Source organism: Diceros bicornis, chromosome 6 (assembly GCF_020826845.1).
Source record: "Diceros bicornis minor isolate mBicDic1 chromosome 6, mDicBic1.mat.cur, whole genome shotgun sequence".
NCBI classification, from domain to species: domain Eukaryota; kingdom Metazoa; phylum Chordata; class Mammalia; order Perissodactyla; family Rhinocerotidae; genus Diceros; species Diceros bicornis.
The window spans coordinates 60,101,287-60,121,531 of NC_080745.1; the positions used below are offsets into that span (position 1 = coordinate 60,101,287).

A 20,245-nucleotide genomic window follows, 5' to 3' on the forward strand; every position below is an offset into this window, starting at 1 on the left:
TTTTGTAAATTTCAAGTATACATCATTATGTTTTGGCTTCTGTATAGACTGCAATGTGTTTACCACCAAAAGTCCAGTTTCTATCCATCACCCTACATATGTGCCCCTTTATCCCTTCACCCTCCCCGTACTCTCTTCCCCTCTGGTTACCACCAATCTGTTCTCCTTATCTATGTGTTTTTTTGTTTGTCTTCCACATTTGAGTGAAATCAGACGGTGTTTGTCTTTCTCTGTCTGACTTATTTTGCTTAACATAATACCCTCAAGGTCCACGCTTGTTGTCACAAATGACAAGATTTCATCTTTTTTTTTTTATGGCTGAGTGGTATTCCGTTGTATATATATATGTACACCACATCTTCTTTATCCATTCACCTGTTGATGGGCACTTGAGTTGTTTCCAACTCTTGGCTATTGTCAATAATGCTGTGATGAACACAGGGATGTGCATATCTTTTTGAATTAGTGTTTTCATGTTCTTTGGATAAATACCCAAAAGTAGAATAGCTGGATCATATGGTATTTCTATGTTTAACTTTTTGAGAAATCTCCATACTGTTTTCCATAGTGGCTGCACCAGTTTGCATTCCTACCACCAGAGTAGGAGGCTTCCCTTTTCTCCACATCCTCTCCAACACTTGTTATTTCTTATCTTTTAAATAATAGCCATTCTGATGGGTGTGAGGTGATATCTTACTGCAGTTTTGATTTGCATTTCCCTAATAATTAGTGATGTTGAACATCCTTTCATGTGCCTGTTGGACATCTGCATATCTTCTTTGGAAAAATGTCTGTTCACAACCTCTGCCCATTTTTTGAGCGGGTTCTTCATTTTTTGTTGTTGAGTTGTATGAGCTCTTTATGTATTTAACCCCTTATCTGATATATGACTTGCAAGTATTTTATCCCTGTTGGTGGGTTGTCTTTTTGTTTTGTTGATGGCTTCCTTTGCTGTGCAGAATCTTTTGGCTGAGGAAGATTTGCCCTGAGCTAACATCTGTTGCCAGTCTTCCTCTATTTTGTATGTGAGCCACCACCACAGCATGGCCACTGACAGATGAGTGGTGTAAGTCTGCGTCCCGGAACTGAACCCAGGCTGCTGAAGCAGAGTGCACTGAACTTAACCACTAGGCCACTGGAGCTGGCCCATAAACTTTTTTTTATATACAAGGATTGCCCCCAAAGTCATAAATTATCAACTTGTCATCAATCTGAGAATCCAGAATGTTGAGTAATTTTTTTTTTGATCTAATCATTTACTGGTTTTCAAACACCTGGGATATTAAAAAAAATTACCAGTACCAGGGCTCCAAGTCAGACCTGCTAAACCAGAATCTCCAGGGTGGGGCACTGGAAGGAAGGAGAGCAAAAGTAAATAAAACCATATTTTTATCAGTGGGCCAAAGTCCCTTCAAAAGAGAGATTAAAGTAGACCTAGCTGATTTGTCGCTTTATGAGTCAAAGAGGCACATGTTGAGTCAGCAGGGAGTGTTATAAAAGCTTTGGATTTCAGGCTTACAGTTGTCTAAGTAAGAAGAGACAATGGATCTGGTTGTAGTTCTGGTGCTCTGTCTCTCCTGTTTGCTTCTCCTTTCACTCTGGAAGCAGAGCTCCAGGAAAGGGAAGCTCCCACCTGGCCCCACTCCTCTCCCTATTATTGGAAATATCCTACAGTTAGATGTTAGGGATATCAGCAAATCCTTAAGCAATGTAAGTATGTTTTATGCTCCTCCAGTGGCTTGCAAAGCGTAAGTAAATTAACCTCTACTTTTAAATAAAATAAATTTAAATTTAATTAAATAAATGAAATTAAATAAATTAAAATAAAATTATTAAAATATGTCATTGTAAAGCAACTACTCCCTGAGGAGTATTATTTTTGGCCTGTCATTGTCAAGAATAGTGGAATAAACTAATGCACTTTGCAAGTAGAGAAACATTTAAGTCTTTATATGGCAGAATCAAAAAAATGAAGTGGCAAAAGATGGGAGTGTTCCTTCCTTTCTTTGTTTCACCACCAATTGCCATGATTTTTGGCTGAAGGTAAATGGTTAAGGGAAGTGTTTTGTGACTAGAGATTTCATTCAAAAAGTCCTCTACTATATAATCAGTGTGTTTTGTTCAGAACAGCCATGAAAATTGAACTTCTCTGAAGAAACCAGTTATGCTTGATGTCAAGGAAATAGCTTGGGATCAGGACCAGCATGAGAGAACAAAAGAAGAAACTAATTAGTTAGAGCCAGCTAGGTGGTTACAGAATCCTTTTGGCTTCTGCACAAAGCTGCTCTCTGTACCCTTGAATGCTGTGGGGTGGAAGATATTGTTCTTCCATGAGATGCTACATTTCCTGGCACTGCCTTCTGTGATGCTCACTCTCTGTGTTAGTAATACCAGCAGATCACAAACTGAGGTGGGCATTAGAATTTTCTGGGGTGATTTTTAAAAGTATAGATTTCTAGTATTCATCACTACTAAATCAGAATCCTCATGGAATGAGCTTTAAAGGTTATCCTGAAGCAGTCAGCTGGGGATTGGTTGCAAGATGGGCATTGGGGACTGATAAATTACTCAGGCATCAGAGTTCAACTAAGCAGGGTTGAAATTTGGGTATTCTATTTACTAGCTGTGAGACACTGGAAGTAAATAAGAAATTCTTTGAACTTCAGTCTCTTTATCTGTAAAAGAGGGTACATAAAGGTGTTGATTTGATGATTAAGTATAATAATGTGAGTACGAATTATCTGGGCGTTTGTCTGGCACATCCGAGTCCCTCTATATGCGTCAGCTATAACAATCTCCATCATATTTATGTACAGTCGTGTGCCATGTAACATTTCAGTCAATGACAAACTGCATATACCATGGTGGTCCCATAAGATTAGTACCGTATATCCTAGGTGTCTAGTAGGCGTTACCATCTAGGTTTGTGTAAGTACACTCTATGATGTTCACACAATGATGAAATCATCTAACAGTGCATTTCTCCGAACTTATCCCCATCCCCATCGTTAAGCGACGCATGGCTGTATAAGATCCAGAAATGTTTGAAGTTACGTTTGGCAGGATAAAAATATCAACAAGATGATGATGGTTACAGTCTTAATCTTGTATAAAACATAGAGCAAATTGTGACTTCTTTCGCTAATATTTGCATTTCCTTTCCATTTCCCAGATCTCAAAAGTCTATGGCCCTGTGTTCACTCTGTATTTGGGCTTGGAGCCCACTGTAGTGTTGCATGGATATGAAGCAGTGAAAGAAGCCCTAATTGATCTGGGAGAGGAGTTTTCCGGAAGAGGCAGTTTCCCAGTGGCTCAAAGAGTTAATAAAGGACAGGGTAGGTGTGTGAGTGCACATGCTCAGCATTGATAATGGTGCCGGGGAGAATGGAAAACGTGAATTTAAGGATCTCCTCAGCAGAGCTTGGCCCAGCCCATGCTGGCAAGTGTCAACTTCCTCCTTCATGCGTAGGACCCCCTCCTAGTTTCTGTTTCTCCTCCTGGTAGGAATCCTTTTCAGCAATGGGAAGAGATGGAAGGAGATCCGGCGCTTCTCCCTCATGACTCTGCGGAATTTCGGGATGGGGAAGAGGAGCATTGAGGATCGAGTTCAAGAAGAAGCCCGCTGCCTTGTGGAAGAGTTTAGAAAAACCAATGGTGGGTGATTCTATACTGTGTATCTCTGACCTTAGCACTGTCTTCTTCTCTAATAACATCCTTGAAAATGTTTCAGGGGTGGCGAAATATTTCATATGAGTAGCGGCTACCAGCCCTTATGTGGAGGAGGGAGGGTTTGAAGCAGAGCCAAGATAGATATAGCTTTTTTCTACCTATGCTGTTGTGTGCATACACCCATGATTGTGCTTACAGTGTGGGTATAAAAGATCATTTAATCCTAGTCTCTCCTGAACTTTGTTGGTTTACAAATCAGAAATCATGAAGAATAGTTTTAGTCAGTTTCTGAAAGAGTTAGAGAACAATGTTTTTGCTATAGCATAAATGTGGTTTACCTATTCCAGAACATTTCATCAGGGAACACTTGCCAGGTGAACATGGTGGGAATGACCTTATCACACCCTTATGTAGCATGAAACATGTGACATATGCTTTAATTTAATTGGCCTATATTTGTATGGTCAACCTCACTGACACATCTGAGGGTTTCTTCCAAGGCCTGTGCCTACAGTTTTGGCCAATAATGATACTTATCTGTCGTTTTAATTTCTTCATTTTTTGATTGCATCCTTTAGTGCAGCCCTCATCAATTGTGATTTTCCTGTAAACAACTATTTTAAAACTATCAGCTTGAGTTATTTAATATTGCTCCCTACTTACCGTATTGTTTTATATATTTTAAGAAATATGTACTATATAGCATAATTTTGAAAATTACACAAATACCAGATAATAAAATGATTTATTTAACTAGACTTCAGCTATTATTAATGGCTCTTTATGCTGCCTTCCCTATTAGTTGACTGTTTTCAGCTTTCCTTACACTCCTCTCTCCCTTTATTGATATCTCAATCATGTTTCTTATATTCTCTATTTTATGTTGCTTTGACATCTTGGGGGCCTTGCACCAGGGAACACCTGCCGCCTCCCGGGGTTAGCTAACTCTTAGATATAGCAAATATCTATGTGTGTGAGCATGTCTTTAATTCACAAACCAACCTATCCAAAGCCCATACCCCTAGCCACCTCCTTTATGAAGCTTTCACACACCAAGCCAATATTCTCCCTGCCCTAAATCAACGTAGGTCCAGGTACTGGACAAGTAGGGACCACCCCTCTAGGCTAGAGCCCCCTGAAATTATTCCAACTATCCAATCCTAAATTTACTCAGCATACCTACCCTGCCTTGCTCGTTCCTTCCCATGGAACCCCAGTAAAGGCTTTGGTCCATGCCTTCCCCTCATTCCTTCTGCTTCTTGACCAATCTTGGAGCTTCCTCATGCGACCCTGCAAGGTGGGCCCCCTCCTCTTGGGAACTGTGAGTACCAAAGTATCTTTTCAATGGTTATCATTTTCTGATCTGTTGCCCTCACCATCTGAATAAAAAAGAAATCCCAAGTGCGTTTTAAAACAATTGGATATTGGGCTAGAACTTTTATGGTAACTATTTACCCCCCAGTGCCAGCTCTACTGACCTATGAAGTACTTGTTACAATGAATTGGATCTTTAGCCTGGATTCCAAATCACCCTGCTTTTTAATTCTCTCTCTCAAATGAAGCGAAAGGAACGATTAAAAATCAGATTTTACCTGAGAATCACACACACACAAAGAAATCTCCAGGCCTTCCCAAATTCTCCCCTACCTTCTAAAATAAAAGATTTTCTGAAAGCTTAGTGTCCTAGTGTGTTTCAGCTGAAAAGGAGCCTGGAGTAGAAGCAGTTAACTAAGCAGATTTCCTATTATTTAATTTCCTATCGTTTCTTCACAACACTTTTGATTCAAGCCACCCTTAATTACATCTATGATGTGAATTTGGGGGCTTTTTGCATATAAAGATTATTGATCATTTGGTTATAAAAATTTTATTTAAATATTGCCCAATAAAAAGAAAAATTTTCCTCTGCTTTAATATGTCTATCTTTAAAGTGATGGAATTGACCTAAATGATGGTCCAATTAAAAAATTTATAATATACTGTATTCTGTTGATGGGTATATGTAGCAATACCCAGAATTCCACAAGAGGGCAGGCTCTGTTCAGATAAATTAAATGTGGGCCTGATTGGTGATGAAGAACATGATTTCCTAAAGCAGGAAATTCTTTTTTTTCCTTCTCTATATTGTAATAAATAAAAGGACTCCATTTATAAATTTAAACTTTTCATTTGCCTTATCTGTGATTTAAGTTGGAAATGAAGATTTCTCATTTTACTTTTATTTTAGGCAAACAAACCTGTCTTCTTATAATTTATATTCATTTGCGTTAATTTTTCTTCTCATACAACATGGATGGCTTTTGCTTTTTTACATTTGTTCTATGAAAAACTTGAATTTTTCCGCAATCATTCTCTCTTTAATCTTTCCCTCTGCTGATTCTACATGCAATTCCTTCAACTATTCATTATATATAAAAGGTTTCCATGTCCCTATTTTCTACATTCCTACATCAACGCTGAATTGTCTACAAGCCAGACTACCAGATGGATGTGATTCTGCACTGATAACCTGAATTATTAAGTGTTTTAAAAAGTGGCCTTTTAAAATTTTTTTCTTTTGCTCTTCAAAACAATAGGCACCTTGGGTCAGAATCGAGTAAACAAAGGCAGTGATGTAAATGGAGTATTTGGAAAACCCACTATTAAATAAACTAGGATGGATCGGTCAGTTCCCATTTAAGGGAAAAGTGATGTGTTGATATTAAGCATGCTGAAACTTTTGCTGATAAGGGGATTTCTAGATAGATATTGCTTTAGAGATTCTAAAATTACTTGTTATCAATGGCTAAGTTTCATCTGTATATTTTAATGGTATTTTATAAATCTTTCCAATTCTTTAGCCTCACCCTGTGATCCCACTTTTATCCTGGGCTGTGCTCCCTGCAACGTGATCTGCTCCATTGTTTTCCACAATCGTTTTGATTACACAGATCAGAATTTTCTTAACTTGCTGGAAAAATTTAATGAAAACCTGAGGATTCTGAGCTCTCCGTGGATACAGGTGAGGTCAAGTTTTCCCTTCCTGAGAAATCATTTATGCTCTTCTCTTGACAAGTCCAAAATCCGTGTGGACAAAGCTGTGAGGCAAATGTTTGATAACTGGATGTTCTGATATTGTAAGGTGGCAACTCTGGAAATCAGATTATTCCTCCTTCTTGTTTTGTTTTGTTTTGCTTCTACAGGTTTTTTTGATTCTTTTTTTTTTGCCTACTATAGGCTGAGGCTGTTTGTTTATTTAGTGACTTTTCTAAACTATTTTTGCAAGATCTCTTTTTTTTGTCATGTGTGATCTCTGAAATATATGTTTCTTTAGCTTGTGTTCAGCTAGTATTTTGACAGAGACTTCCTTGAATGTGAAGAGCCAAAAAGAAGAGAAATAGAGAGAAAGAGATAGAGATAGAGGTAGAGATAGAGGGAGAAAGAAAGAAAGAAAGTAAGAAAGAAGGGAAGAAAGAAAAAAGAAAGAAAGGAAGAAAGAAAGAAAGGAAGAAAGGAAGGAAGGAAGGAAGGAAAATAACTCTTCCAGATGGCGCTGTGCTGGGGCACTCCTTCAATGCATAGCCAGGCCTTTTTCAATTCTGTCTTGGTCTTCACTTATTGTTTGCACTGAGCCTAGAGATCTGCCATAGGTGGAAGCTTAGAGTCTTCTCAGGTCTTTTCTTAGCCTGTGCCCTGCCATGGGCATGTACACAGCTGTCTAAATTCCTCAGTATACATGGGTGCTTTTGAATGCCCTAGTTTACTTTCTTTCCAGCTTTTCTTCCCAGGGGTTTGGTGCTCTATTGTATGCCTTAACTGTCGTCTTTTGCCCCAGGTGGCTGTGGGTTGCTCATTCACCTTACGAGGTTTTTGAGTCATGTCTGCTGATTTCCACCCTGAATTCTAAGTTAAAGGAGACAAAGACAAGTGCATGTGTCAGTCCTTCAGGTTGCCTGGGACAGGTTAGAACAGAGAAACACAATTCCCTGCAAGTGAGGTCTGCCCTGGTTCCTCTGGAACCAGGAACCAGGGTTCCACACAAGAAACTGCTCTTGTCAGACTCTTGCCAAGCTGAGGAGGGAGGTGGGACAAGGGCAAATAAAAAAATGTCACAAAGCTTTCCCACCACTTTTAAGTTGGCTTTTTCTTGGTTCAGCATTTGCTTGATTGCTGTAAACTTTTGTTTTCTAGAGCTCTGACAAGTTGATTCTCACAGTTTTTGCTTGATTTTTCAACGTTTTTTATGGAGGGTTGGGCCTTTGGAGCCATCTACCGTGCCGTTTTTGCTGATGTTACTATGTGAAGTGAATGTTTGAAGATCATCGACCTGCCCAGAGCTTAGTGTTATGGAGTCAACATCTGGGCAAGATGGCCAAGCCCTTTATTGTACACATAAGAAAACAAATCCTCGAATATAGAGCTGGAAGTCAAGATCTTTGGCTCCTGGCCAGTCATTTCCCTAAATTACTTTGGTGATGGCTCCAAAGCATGGCCATAGCCCTGAATGGACATCCAGGCTTTTGCTGAAAGGTTTCCATTGCCAGCAGGCTTGTCCTCCAATATCACTTAGTGACCTCTTCATCACATTCCTTGGCAGAAATATCCAAATTCAGGAAGGAAGAGAATATCTCCTTCAAGGAGGGAGAGTGTTTGGGATCGCAGATGCTGCCAGGGAACACTGACTAGGGTAGGGCTGTCGGATGCTTCAGTTGGGGTCTTAGCTGACAAGGTACTTGGGCTTGGCATGACGAAATGATTGGTTTCTTGGTATTGAACCATAAACAAACATCAGAATTTTGCCTTGTGCTGAGCTGATATATCCTGCCTAAATAAAATTACGTGATCTTAGAGAATTCAGTTGCCTGCTCTGGTGCACAGGTGCTTTATCCATAAAATGCTGAATTGGGTTTCATAGCATGTTTTCATCCCTCCCAGTTAGGACGTAGTGATTCTATTTCTGAGGTTGCCTGATAGTAGTAGAAATAGCTTTGTGCTTTATGTTAGGTTGCCCAAGCTCTCTTGCTCTCTGTCCTCATCTATAAAATGTGAATCATAGTAATTCATGCCATTCTATATTTCAAGGTTGTAGGGAAGAATTAATGTAAAAAATGGGAGAGTTGACATAAAGATGCTTTAATACTATAAGGTTGATGAATGAGTATAGGAAATTATCATCATCTTTCATCATCTGGTCAGAGTTTTCACCCTTAAATACTTTTATCAGCAGAGAATTATTTTATATGTACAATATAAAATCTTCCGGAGGATAGAAACCATTTTTTATTCACCTAAATTTTTGACCAAGTCTTGGCATATGGTATATATGTCTTCAATTTTTAATTTAATATATTTTTTTAATCTTTAAGGTCTGCAATAATCTCCCTGCTCTCATTGATTATCTCCCAGGGAGTCATAACAAAATGCTTAAAAATTTTAATTATGTGAAAACTTATGTTTTGGAGAGAATAAAAGAACACCAAGAATCCCTAGACATTGACAATCCTCGGGACTTCATTGATTGTTTCCTGATCAAAATGGAACAGGTAAAATGTTAATGACAGATTGGTTACTTGTTTGACTGCATTTTTTGATTCATTGATTAGTTCTGTACTTGGCAGGAATGTTTAAATGATCAGTCAAGAAATGCTTGCGAAGAACTTTAGGCACCTATTGTGTGCATAGATCTGGACTGAGCATCATGGAAGATTTAAAATTGACTTGTTAAATAACTAGAATACATGAAACAAATACCCTGTTTGTTAGGTACTAATAATCTACCTGTGGGCAAAGAGAATGTACACCTCAGGTGAAATGGAAATACAGACAAGCTAGAAAATACAAAATATTGAGCCATAAAGTGAAGGTTGATGCACTCATTTCACACAGTGTGTGGGAGACTGAGAAGGAAGTGTTTAACCTAGCTGGGCTTACTGCATGTTCAGAGGTTTGTATATTTTCAAATATTTGCAATAGGAAGAGGGGAGGGAATTTCAGATGGGTAGAATGTTGTAATGAGAGTTTCAGTGGTATGTGGTGGCAAAGAGATTAGATGGGTGGAAGAGAGACGCCTTAACTGAACGTAATCAAAAATGAATTTGGACAGATAGGGACTTGGGGGTTGGTGTCTGTCAAGTAACTGTAAACATGAATGTTGACATGAAAAATTTTGATTTGGTCAAGTATATGCATGATCCACCACAAGAGTGGAATACAAATAATTATTAGGGAAAATTATCCTGGGAGTTCTGTAGGATGAATGGTACGATGAGAATGCAGCTCAAGGACCAGCTGTGAGATTATTCATTTCTTTGGACTTCAGCTTGATGAAAATCTAGACCATGGAAATGCAGAGGATTCTGAAGTAAAATCAAGTTATCATATTCTCAGAGGTTTATAGAGATTGGTTTTAGTTAGAGGAGAGGATGAGAGCCAAATTGTAGGAACTATATGGGAAATTTCAATAATAAGACCAGATATTCTATCTGAGGGGTTTAATCAAGGAGGGAAAGATTCAAAGAGTGACTCTGAATAGTAAATTTGAATAGTGGTAGGGTCAAATTGGAAATTTTATGACAAGAGTAAGAAAGATGTCATAAGGACACTTGTGTATGTGTAAAGTCCTCCTTGAACTGGGGCGAGACAGAACCTAGAATACGCTGAAAAGAGCTAACTTTAGAGAAGGAAATTCCTTCATCTGAGGCCACCATTAGTTTATTCAACCACTTTGTAGCACTGGGCAGAAATGAGAAACCAGTGAGTAGGCTAAAATGGTGAGGAGTCAAAGATGCTGATGAAGGTGACTTGCAAAGAACTGTCCATGGTTTTGGACTGGACTGCCCAAATCATGTGTTCTAGATGGAAAGAAGTGAAGAAGATGGAATGATTTGAAGAAACTAGAGGAGGGAAGAAACAAATTGCTTTTACTCTCTGCCTCCTCTGCTGCTAGGGCAATGATTTTTATCTTTCTGGGGTCCAATGGATTTGAGAATCTCATGAAAAGTAGGGACATCTTTTCAGGAGAATTCACCTGTACAAGTTCTCAGTAGTTTGCACATATTTTGAGGAATTTCCTCAATGTTAGGAAGCCTCTCTATTAATCATGAGCTAAGGAGGGCTGTAAGTTCGCTGGTATTTCAATTAACAGTGGCTAATTCCTCAATACTATACCTAAAACTGCATTGTTCCTCTGGACTTTACTATCTAGTGTTTAGAGTCTAGATAATTTTTTTGGTAACATCTTTACTGAGTGTAATTTGCATACCATACCCTTCACACATTTTAAGTACAATTCAACAGGTTAGTATTATCACAGAGTTGTGCACTCACCACCACAATCAATTTCTAAACATTTTCATCACCCCGAAAAGAAACCCCTGTGTGTTTTAGCAGTCACCCCTATCGCCCCCCAAGCCTCCCAGCTCTACACAATACTAATCTACGTTCTGTCTCTATAGATGTGCTAATCTGCACATTTCATGTTAATGGAATTATACAATATGTGGTCTTTGGTATCTAGCTTCATTCGCATAACATGTTTTCAAGGTTCATTGATGTTGTATCATATATCAGTACTTCATTGCTTTATATGGTTGGATAATATTCCAGTGTGGGTAAATCACATTTTATATATCCATTCGTTGGTTGATGGACATTTTGGCTGTTTCTATTTTTTTGGCTGTTATGAATAACATTGCTATGGACATTTGTATACAGGTTTTTGTGTGGATATATGTTTTAATTAATTTTAGGTATATATTTGGTGGTGGAATTGCTGCATCATATGGTAGCTTATATTTAACTTTTGGAGGAAGTGTAGCGGAATCAAAGACCTAAACATAAGAGCTAAAAATATAAAACTCTTAGAAGAGAACCTAGGCATGAAAGTGGCTGCAACATTTTATACTCTCACCAGCAGTGTATGAGGGTTACAATTTGTTGACATCCTTGTCGATGTATCCTATTTGTCTGTCTTTTTGATTCTAGCCATCCTACTAGGTATGAAGTGGTCTTTTATTGTGGTTTTGATTTTTATTTCCCTGATGGCTAATGATGTTTAGCTTCTTTCATGTGCTTATTGGCCATTTGTATATCTCTTTGGAGAAATGTCTATTTTAATCCTCTGCCCATTTTTTATATTACCTATTATTATTTTTAAACTATTATGATGGAAGTGTTGTTATGTCTTATAGATTCAAGTCCCTTACCAGACATACAATTTGCAGATATTTTCTCCCATTTTGTGGGTTTACTTTTCACTTTCTTGATAGTGTCTTTTGAAATACAAAAGTTTTTAATTTTGTGAAATCCAATTTATTTATTTTCTTTTTGGTTTCTTGTGCATGTGGTGTCATATCTAAGAAACTATGGTCTAATCCAAGGTCACAAATATTCACCCCAAATTTTCTTATAAGAGTTTATTGTTTTAGCTTTTACATTTAGGTCTATGATTTTAAATCAATTTTTGATGATAGTATGAGGAATGGGTCCATCTTTATCCTTTTGCATATGGGTATCCAGTTGTCCCAGCACCATTTGTCACAAAGAATATTTTTCCACATGGAATGGTCTTGGCACCTTTGCTGAAAATCGTTTGACTGTAAATGTGATGGTTTAGTTTTGGACTCTCAGTTCTATTATTTCCTTGATTTATGTATCTTATTTTATGCCAGTACCACGTAATTTTGTTTACTATAGCTTTGTTGTAAGTTTTAATATTGGGAAGTGTGAATTTCCAATTTTATTTTTTTTTCTAAGACTGTTTTGTCTATTCTTGGTCATTTCAAGTTCTATATGAATTTTAGAATAATCTTGTCAATTTCTGCAAAGATGCTAACAGGGATTGTGTTTACCTACAAACAAGAGAAAACCCAATTAACAATGATTTAAAGAAATAGTGGGTTTATTTATCTCATATATGAGGAGTCTCATGCTGTGCAGTTAAGGGCTAGTACTGTACCCCTGAGGTATCATGGATCAGGTGACTTCCATTTTTCTTCACCATACCTAGTATGTAGGCTTCATCTTCATGCTCAAATACTCATGTTCCAAGATAATGTCTACACTACCTCTGCCTTTGTATCTGTGTTGTAAGTAAGAAGAAGGAAAGAGAAACAGTGGCATCAACAGGTTCCTGCTTGTATGTCATTGATAAGAAATACGTTGCTTGGCCAATGTAGCTGCAGAACAGATTGGGAAATGGAATTTTTACGCAAGCAGAGGATAAGGAGGTAGGAAATGAAGATTGGGTCAACTAATCCACACACTCTGCCATACCATACGGTTGTTGTTGTAATACTGCACTCTGTAGTTTCTAAATTTGCTTAACTTTATAAACATATGAATTGCTTTGGATTCATTTAATTAAATATGGTGGCAAACTATCAAATAATTACAACCAATAATTCCTAGGAAAAGCACAATCAAGAGTCGGAGTTTACTTTTGACAACTTGATAGCTACTGTATCTGATTTGTTTGGCGCTGGGACAGAGACAACGAGCACCACCCTGAGATATGCTCTCCTCCTCCTGCTGAAGCACCCAGAGGTCACCGGTACGACCAACATGGTGGGCAGGGTGAATTTCAGAAAAGATGCTGAGAAGACACTGCTAGGGTCCTCCATCTTATTTTTCTTAAAGAAGCTGCACTGCTGAAATTTCTGTGCCATCAGCTATAATTTGTCCAAATGTGAAAAAAGTGTAAAAGTGAGAAAAATTAGCACAATAGGGGAGAATGGCTGAGAGAAGGGAAGACAGTGTGAGTAGTAGTGAAGGTGATAAAGCTATGGATTTCATCAATAATAATTGGATAAAATATCTGGATTTCATGGGAAGGGATCTGCAGCAGGAACAGCCAGCATAAATTGGCCTAGGATTGAATATTAGTTTTCTTAAGAAGAGGCCACTTTAAATGGTAAGTGTGTTTATGTAGAAATCTTTCCTTCTTCTGAATATGCAGTGTTCTAATGCTGGGGTAGAGAAGATGGGAACTATATTTGTTGAAATTTAGCAGAAATTCTAGAAATTTGGTGAGAAGGCCTGAGAAAATTTCCATAGTTTGGGAAGTATTTTAAAAGGTTAGATTTGTAAGAAAGATATATGCTATTTAGATAGACGATGTGCCTATAGGAATTTTTTTTTTCCTTTTGAAACAACTTTATTTTTCCAGCTTTATTGAGGTATAATTAACAAATAAAAACTGTGTATATTTAAGGTATACAGTGGGTCTTTTTGTGTCTGGCTTATTTTACTTAGCACAATGTCCTCTAAGTTCATCTATGTTGTTGCAAATAGCAGGATTTTCTTCTTTTTTTATGGCTGAATAATATTTCATTGTATGTGTATATACACCACATATTCTTTATCTATTCATCCATCGATGGACACTTAGGTTGTTTCCGTATCTCGGCTACTGGGAATAATGCTGCATTGAACATGAGAGTGCAGTTATCTCTTTGAGATGCTGATTTCATTTCCTTTGGAAATATACCCAGAAGCGGTATTGCTGGATCATATGGTAGTTCTATTTTTAACGTTTTGAGGAACCCCCCACTGTTTTCCATATGGCTGTACCAATTTACATTCCTATCAACAGTGTACAAGGGATTCCTTTATTCCACATCCTTGCTAATACTTATCTCTTGTCTTTTTGATAATAGCCATCCTAACAGGTGTAAGGCGTTAACTCATTGTGCTTATGATTTACATTTCCCTAATGTTTAAGATGTTGAGGTTGAGTACCTTTTTGTGTACCTGTTGGCCATTTGTATGTCTTCTTTGGAAAAAATGTCCATTTGGGTCTTTTGCCCATTTATTATTGGGCTGTTATTATTATTATTATTTGCTATTGAGTTGTATGAGTTCCTTATATATTTTGGATATTAACCACTTATCAGATATATGGTTTGCAAATATTTTCTCCCATTCCATAGGTTGTCTTTTCATTTTGTTCATTGTTTCTTTTGCTGTGTAGAAGCTTTTTATATGATGCAGTCCCACTTGTTTATTTTTGCTTTTGTTGCCTGTGCTTTTGGTGTCATATAAAAAAATCATTGCCAAGAGCATGTCAAGGAGTTTTTTTCTTCTATCTTATACTAGGATTTTTATGGTTTGGGGTCTTACATTTAAGTCTTTAATCCATTACAAGTTATTTTTGTGACTGGTCTAAGATAAGGGTCAAATTATATTCTTTTGCATGTGAATATCCAGTTTTCCCAACACCATTTATTGAAGAGACAATCCTTTCCCCATTGTGTATTCTTGGCACCCTTGTCAAAGACAGTTGACTGCGGAAAGTGTGAGTTTACTTCTGGGCTCTCAATTCTGTTCCATTAGTCTGTGTTTCCATTTTTTTTTTTTTTTTTTTTTGGTGAGGAAGCTTGTCCCTGAGCTAATATCTGTGCCAATCTTCCCCTGTTCTGTATGTGAGATGCTGCCACATCATGGCTTGATGAGCAGTGCATATGTCCCTGCCTGGGATTTGAACCCATGAACCTCAGGCAGCCGAAGCAGAGCATGTGAACTTAACCACTGTGCCATCAGGCCAGCCCTTGTGTGTCTGTTTTTATGCCAGTACCACACTGTTTTGATTACTATAACTTTGCAGTAAAGTTTGAAATCAGAAAGTGTGATACCTCCAGCTTCGTTCTTCTTTCTCAAGATTGCTTTGTCTAGTCAGGGTCTTTTGTGGTTCCATATGAATTTAGGATTTCTTTTCTATTTCTGTGAAAAATGTCATTATAATTTGATAAGGATTACATTGAACAGTAGATCACTTTCGGTAATATGGACATTTTAACAATATTAATTTTTCTAATCCATGACCATGGGATATCTTTTCATTTAATTGTGTTCTCTTCAGTTTTTTCATCAGTCTTTTATAGTTTTCAGTGTACAGATCTGTCACTTCTTTTGTTAAGTTTATTACTAAGTATTTTATTCTTTTTGATGCTATTGTAAGTGGCATTGTTTTCCTAATTTCTCTTGCAGATAGTTTGTTGTTAGTGTATAGAAACAGAACTGATTTTTATATATTGAGTTGTATCCTGCTACTTTACTGAATTTTTTAATTCATTCTAACAGTTTTTGGTGGAATATTTATGTCTTTCTATATATAAGATCATGTCCTCTGCAAATAGAGACAGTTTAAATTCTTCCTTTCTGATATGGATACCTTTTATTTATATTCCCTGTCTAATTGCTCTGGCTAGGACTTCCAGTACTATACTGAAAAGAAGTGGTGAGAATAGGCATCCTTGTCTTCTTCTTGATCTAAAAGAGGAGCTTTCAGCTTTCCACTGTTGAGTATGATGTTAGCTTTGGGCTTGTCATATATGGCCTTTGTTATTTTGAAGTAGGTTCATTCTGTAGGTAATTTCTTGAGAGTTTTTATCTTGAAAGGATGTTGAATTTTGTCAAATGCTTTTTCTGCATCTATTGAGATGATTTTTATCCTTCATTCTGTTAATGTGGCATATCGTATTTATTGTTTTACATATGTGGAACCAGTCATGCATCTCAGGGATAAACCTGACTTGATCATAGTGTATGATCCTTTTATTTTATTTTATTTTATTTTTTTTGTGAGGGAGATCAGCCCTGAGCTAACATCTGTTGCCAATCCTCCTCTTTTTCCTGAGGAAGATTGGCCCTGGGCTAACATCTGTGCCCATTTTCCTCTACTTTATATGGATCACCGTCACATCATGGCTTGACCAGCGGTGTGTCAGTGCATGCCAGGGATCCAAACCTGTGAACCCTGGGCCGCTGAAGTGGAGCTAATGGACTTAACCACTTGCGCCACCTGTCAGTTTACTGGTATTTTGTTGAGACTGATTGCATCTATGTTCATCAGGAATATTGGCCTGTAATTTTCTTTTCCTATACCGATGTCACTCTTCTAAAGGAATTTTATTTCAGAAGTCTGAGTCCAGAAATATAGTGTTTGCCATAGGAATTTCTTTTCAAGTCAATAGTTCTGTCTTCTATGAACAACTTTTTTTTTTTTTTTTTTGTGAGGAGGATCGGCCCTGAGCTAACATCTGCCAATCCTCCTCTTTTTGCTGAGGAAGACTGGCCCTGGGCTAACATCCATGCCTATCTTCCTCCACTTTTTATGGGACGCCGCCACAGCATGGCTTGACAAGCAGTGCATTGGTGCGCGCCCGGGATCCGAACCGGCGAACCCCAGGCCGCTGCAGTGGAGTGCGCGCACTTAACCACTTGTGCCACCGGGCCGGCCCCTATGAACAACTTTTTAAAAAAATTAAAAACATTTATCTTTAAATAGAGTCTGGTTCTGCATAGCAGATTGTTTTTCTGGGTCAGAATCCCATTGATATGTTGATTACAATTAAGAGTTACTCCTGTTTGCATTGGAAAAGAGGAGCACAACAAACAATCATGAAGTCTTAACAAATTTCTGAAACATAGAGAGCAGATGGAGGGGTGATAACCAATTTAGTAGAGAGATTGAAGTTGTTACCTAAATTTCAAAAACAGCAGATTTATCACGGGTAAACAACCAAATTTGTACCCCTACAGCCACATAACTTTCGGTATTGGAAGAAGCAATTGTCAAAGAAGGTATAGGGAGAATGGAGCAGAAAACAGCAGGCTCTCCCTGCCCCGGTTCCCTCCACAACTTCTCTTGTGGAGAAGTAACAGCAGGTAACTGTTTTTCCTCCACAGCAAAGGGAGGTTAACTCTCTGGAGAAACGGAACCAAAGAGGCCCTGCACTCAGGGACACTGGGCAGCGACAGGGAAAGTGTGAGGTGTAGGGCTGAAAAAAAAAAAAGACTAAGTAAGAGTCCATTTGAATTCTGAGACCCTTAGCGCCTTTCTCCATCCTGTTCCTAAAATTCAGCAGCCAGATATACACCCCAGAGAATGAACAGCTCCAGAGAAAAGACCTCCGCCTTCTGCCATCTAGACAGAAAATTCTCACAAAATGCACAGCAAAGTGAATGAAGTAATATCTGCCCCAAGACAGAGGGTCATGGAACTTCAGAACACCAGGATTAAAGAGAAATTCATAAAAACTTGCAGATATAAATCAGGTCATGTATGGCCTTAGAATTCTCAAGAGCAACTATCATCTTAAGTATTAATAGTTAAAGGATATTTTCAGAGATACAAGTTGGCAAAAAAGTACCTTTTGTTGTTATTCTCTTGGAATGATACTGAAGGATATGCTCCATCCAAATATCTGAAATCACATCAGAGGAAGCCATGGGCTCCAGGAATCAGGAGATCTCATGAAGGAGAATGGAAGTTTCAGGAAGGGTGCTAGGCACCAGGCTTAGGAAACATGTATTTCAAAATGGACCAGGTGGATAAAGCAGATATAAGAGGAGACACCAAGAACAAAAGAGAAATGATGGATTATTTGAGATTTTCTGGTAATGAGAAAATTATTACTAGGAGTTTGAAACATCTACCTGAACATTTGTAACAACTCAAAACTGGCATTTAAAATCTAGGAGTTGAAATAGGCACTTACAAGCCCCACAACATACAAGAGATCAAACATAATCATAGTTTTCTTACCTGTACAATATTTATTATAATCTTCATGTTATAAACAATGAATATTGATATAATCAAAAATTATAATATAAATACATTAGGGGAAATGGAGTGAGGGGAAGTGTGTGTGTGTGCATCTGTTTGTAGGTATGTGTATTTTGTATGGGGTGGTGGTTGAGATGTAAGCTCTCACATCTCTTACCAGAAAGTCATTAGACATTGTCTAAAAATGGATGAATCAAGAAATAGTCATTATAGAAATATGAAACATAAATTTCAGAAGAAACTGCTGGAATGTTTCAAAATGGCCACATTTGGGGCATGTGAAGATGAGAGAAGATATCATTGCGAGTTGCAACAAACACACACACAACACACATATAGTCACACAAACCATACATACATATTCATCAGTTAGAATCTGATTTTTAAAACATCATATATTAAAGATTTTTTTAAAGATTTTTATTTATTTATTTTTTCCCCCCAAAGCCCCAGTAGATAGTTGTATGTCATAGCTGCACATCCTTCTAGTTGCTGTATGTGGGACGCGGCCGAGGCCGGAGAAGCGGTGCATCTGTGCGCGCCCGGGATCCGAACCCGGGCCGCCAGCAGTGGAGTGCGCGCACTTAACCGCTAAGCCACGGCCGGCCCTAAAACATCATGTATTATATTTATGTGAAATTACTACTTGATTCCTGTTTTTCTTTCTGCAAGGACAGTAATTTCTTAAGTTAGTAATGTACTATTTATATTTTGAAGCATTTCATCATTTCTACTTGTTTTAATTATCCTGTATGCTAATATATGTGTGCACAAATGTATCTCAAAGCCCGCCTTGTATGAGAGTTGTATGTATCTATATTCTGGCAATTCTCTCTCTATGTCTAGGTGTACTTCTGGGCATATAATTTATGTTTATAATGATGTTAGAACAACTTTATAGTGCTTCATGTAACCCTGAATTGGAATGCAAATGTGCTGTGCATTTTTCTCTTTTTCCATCAGTCTTACTTGTGTCTTACCAGCTAAAGTCCAGGAAGAGATTGACCGTGTGATTGGCAGACATCGGAACCCCTGTATGCAGGACAGGAGCCACATGCCCTACATGGATGCCATGATACATGAGGTCCAGAGATACATTGATCTCGTCCCCACCAACCTGCCTCATGCAGTGACCTGTGATGTTAAATTCAGAAACTACCTCATCCCCAAGGTAAGATTTGCTTCTCCTACACTGACCTCGGTGCTCTTGAAGTTCCCATATTCACAGTATGGTTTTGATCCTCTAGTAATGCAAGACGAAAGAAGAGCAAAAGTCATACGTGTGGCAGCTTGATGGATTTTGTGTTGTTTCCAGTTTGGTATAAATCTTTAGGACAAGTCTTGCTAACTGGCTGCATATGTCTTCCAAATTTGTTCTGATTCTTTGATATTGTTTTGGCTACTCTTAGCTGTTTACATTTCCCAATAAATTTTAGTATCAGTTTGTCTATTACCCAAAACACTCAGCTATGATTTATCAGGGTGATGTTAAATTAATTTGGAAAAAAATTGACATCTTGACATCTTGAATCTTTCATTCATGGATACGATATATTCTCCTGATTTATTTGGGCTTTCTTTAATTTTTTGAATGTTGTTTTGTTTTCAGGACAGTGTCTTGCACATCTATTAGGTTTTTCCTGAATAAATGATATTTTTGATGTTATTTTACTATGTATAATTTTTAAAATGCCTTTTCCCACTTTTTTGGTATATAGAAACATAATTGATTTTATTATTTTGATGATCTTATGCCTAGCAACCTTTCCAAATTCACCAATCATTGCTAGTAATTTGTTTGTGGATTCAGTTATAATTTTTGTGTACACAGCTCTGCAACCTGCTTAATATTTGTTTGTTTCTTATTTTCCAATTCTCATGACTTTAATTTCTCTTTATCACATCATCACGCTGGCTGAATTTCCAGGATAGTGTTGAGTAGAAGTGGTGACAGTAAACATCTTGTTTCATTTCTGATATCCAGGACAGGGTGGGGTTTTAATATCTTATCATTGCGAATGATAATTT

At 37.7% G+C, this 20,245-nt stretch overlaps 1 protein-coding gene across 2 annotated transcripts in view; it reads left to right on the forward strand.

Moving 5' to 3' along the window:
- The first annotated feature begins 1,542 nt into the window (after positions 1-1,542).
- The window catches only part of LOC131407275 (cytochrome P450 2C18), a 36,035-nt gene continuing 17,332 nt past the window's right edge, over positions 1,543-20,245 (forward strand). The window contains exons 1-7 of one of the 2 annotated variants that reach the window (XM_058543581.1): positions 1,543-1,710; positions 3,173-3,335; positions 3,505-3,654; positions 6,510-6,670; positions 9,015-9,191; positions 13,057-13,198; positions 19,201-19,388. In XM_058543581.1, coding sequence (XP_058399564.1) covers positions 1,543-1,710; positions 3,173-3,335; positions 3,505-3,654; positions 6,510-6,670; positions 9,015-9,191; positions 13,057-13,198; positions 19,201-19,388 — 1,149 coding nt within the window. The remainder of the gene's footprint in view (positions 1,711-3,172; positions 3,336-3,504; positions 3,655-6,509; positions 6,671-9,014; positions 9,192-13,056; positions 13,199-19,200; positions 19,389-20,245) is intronic. The other variant, XM_058543582.1, reaches the window with a different exon arrangement.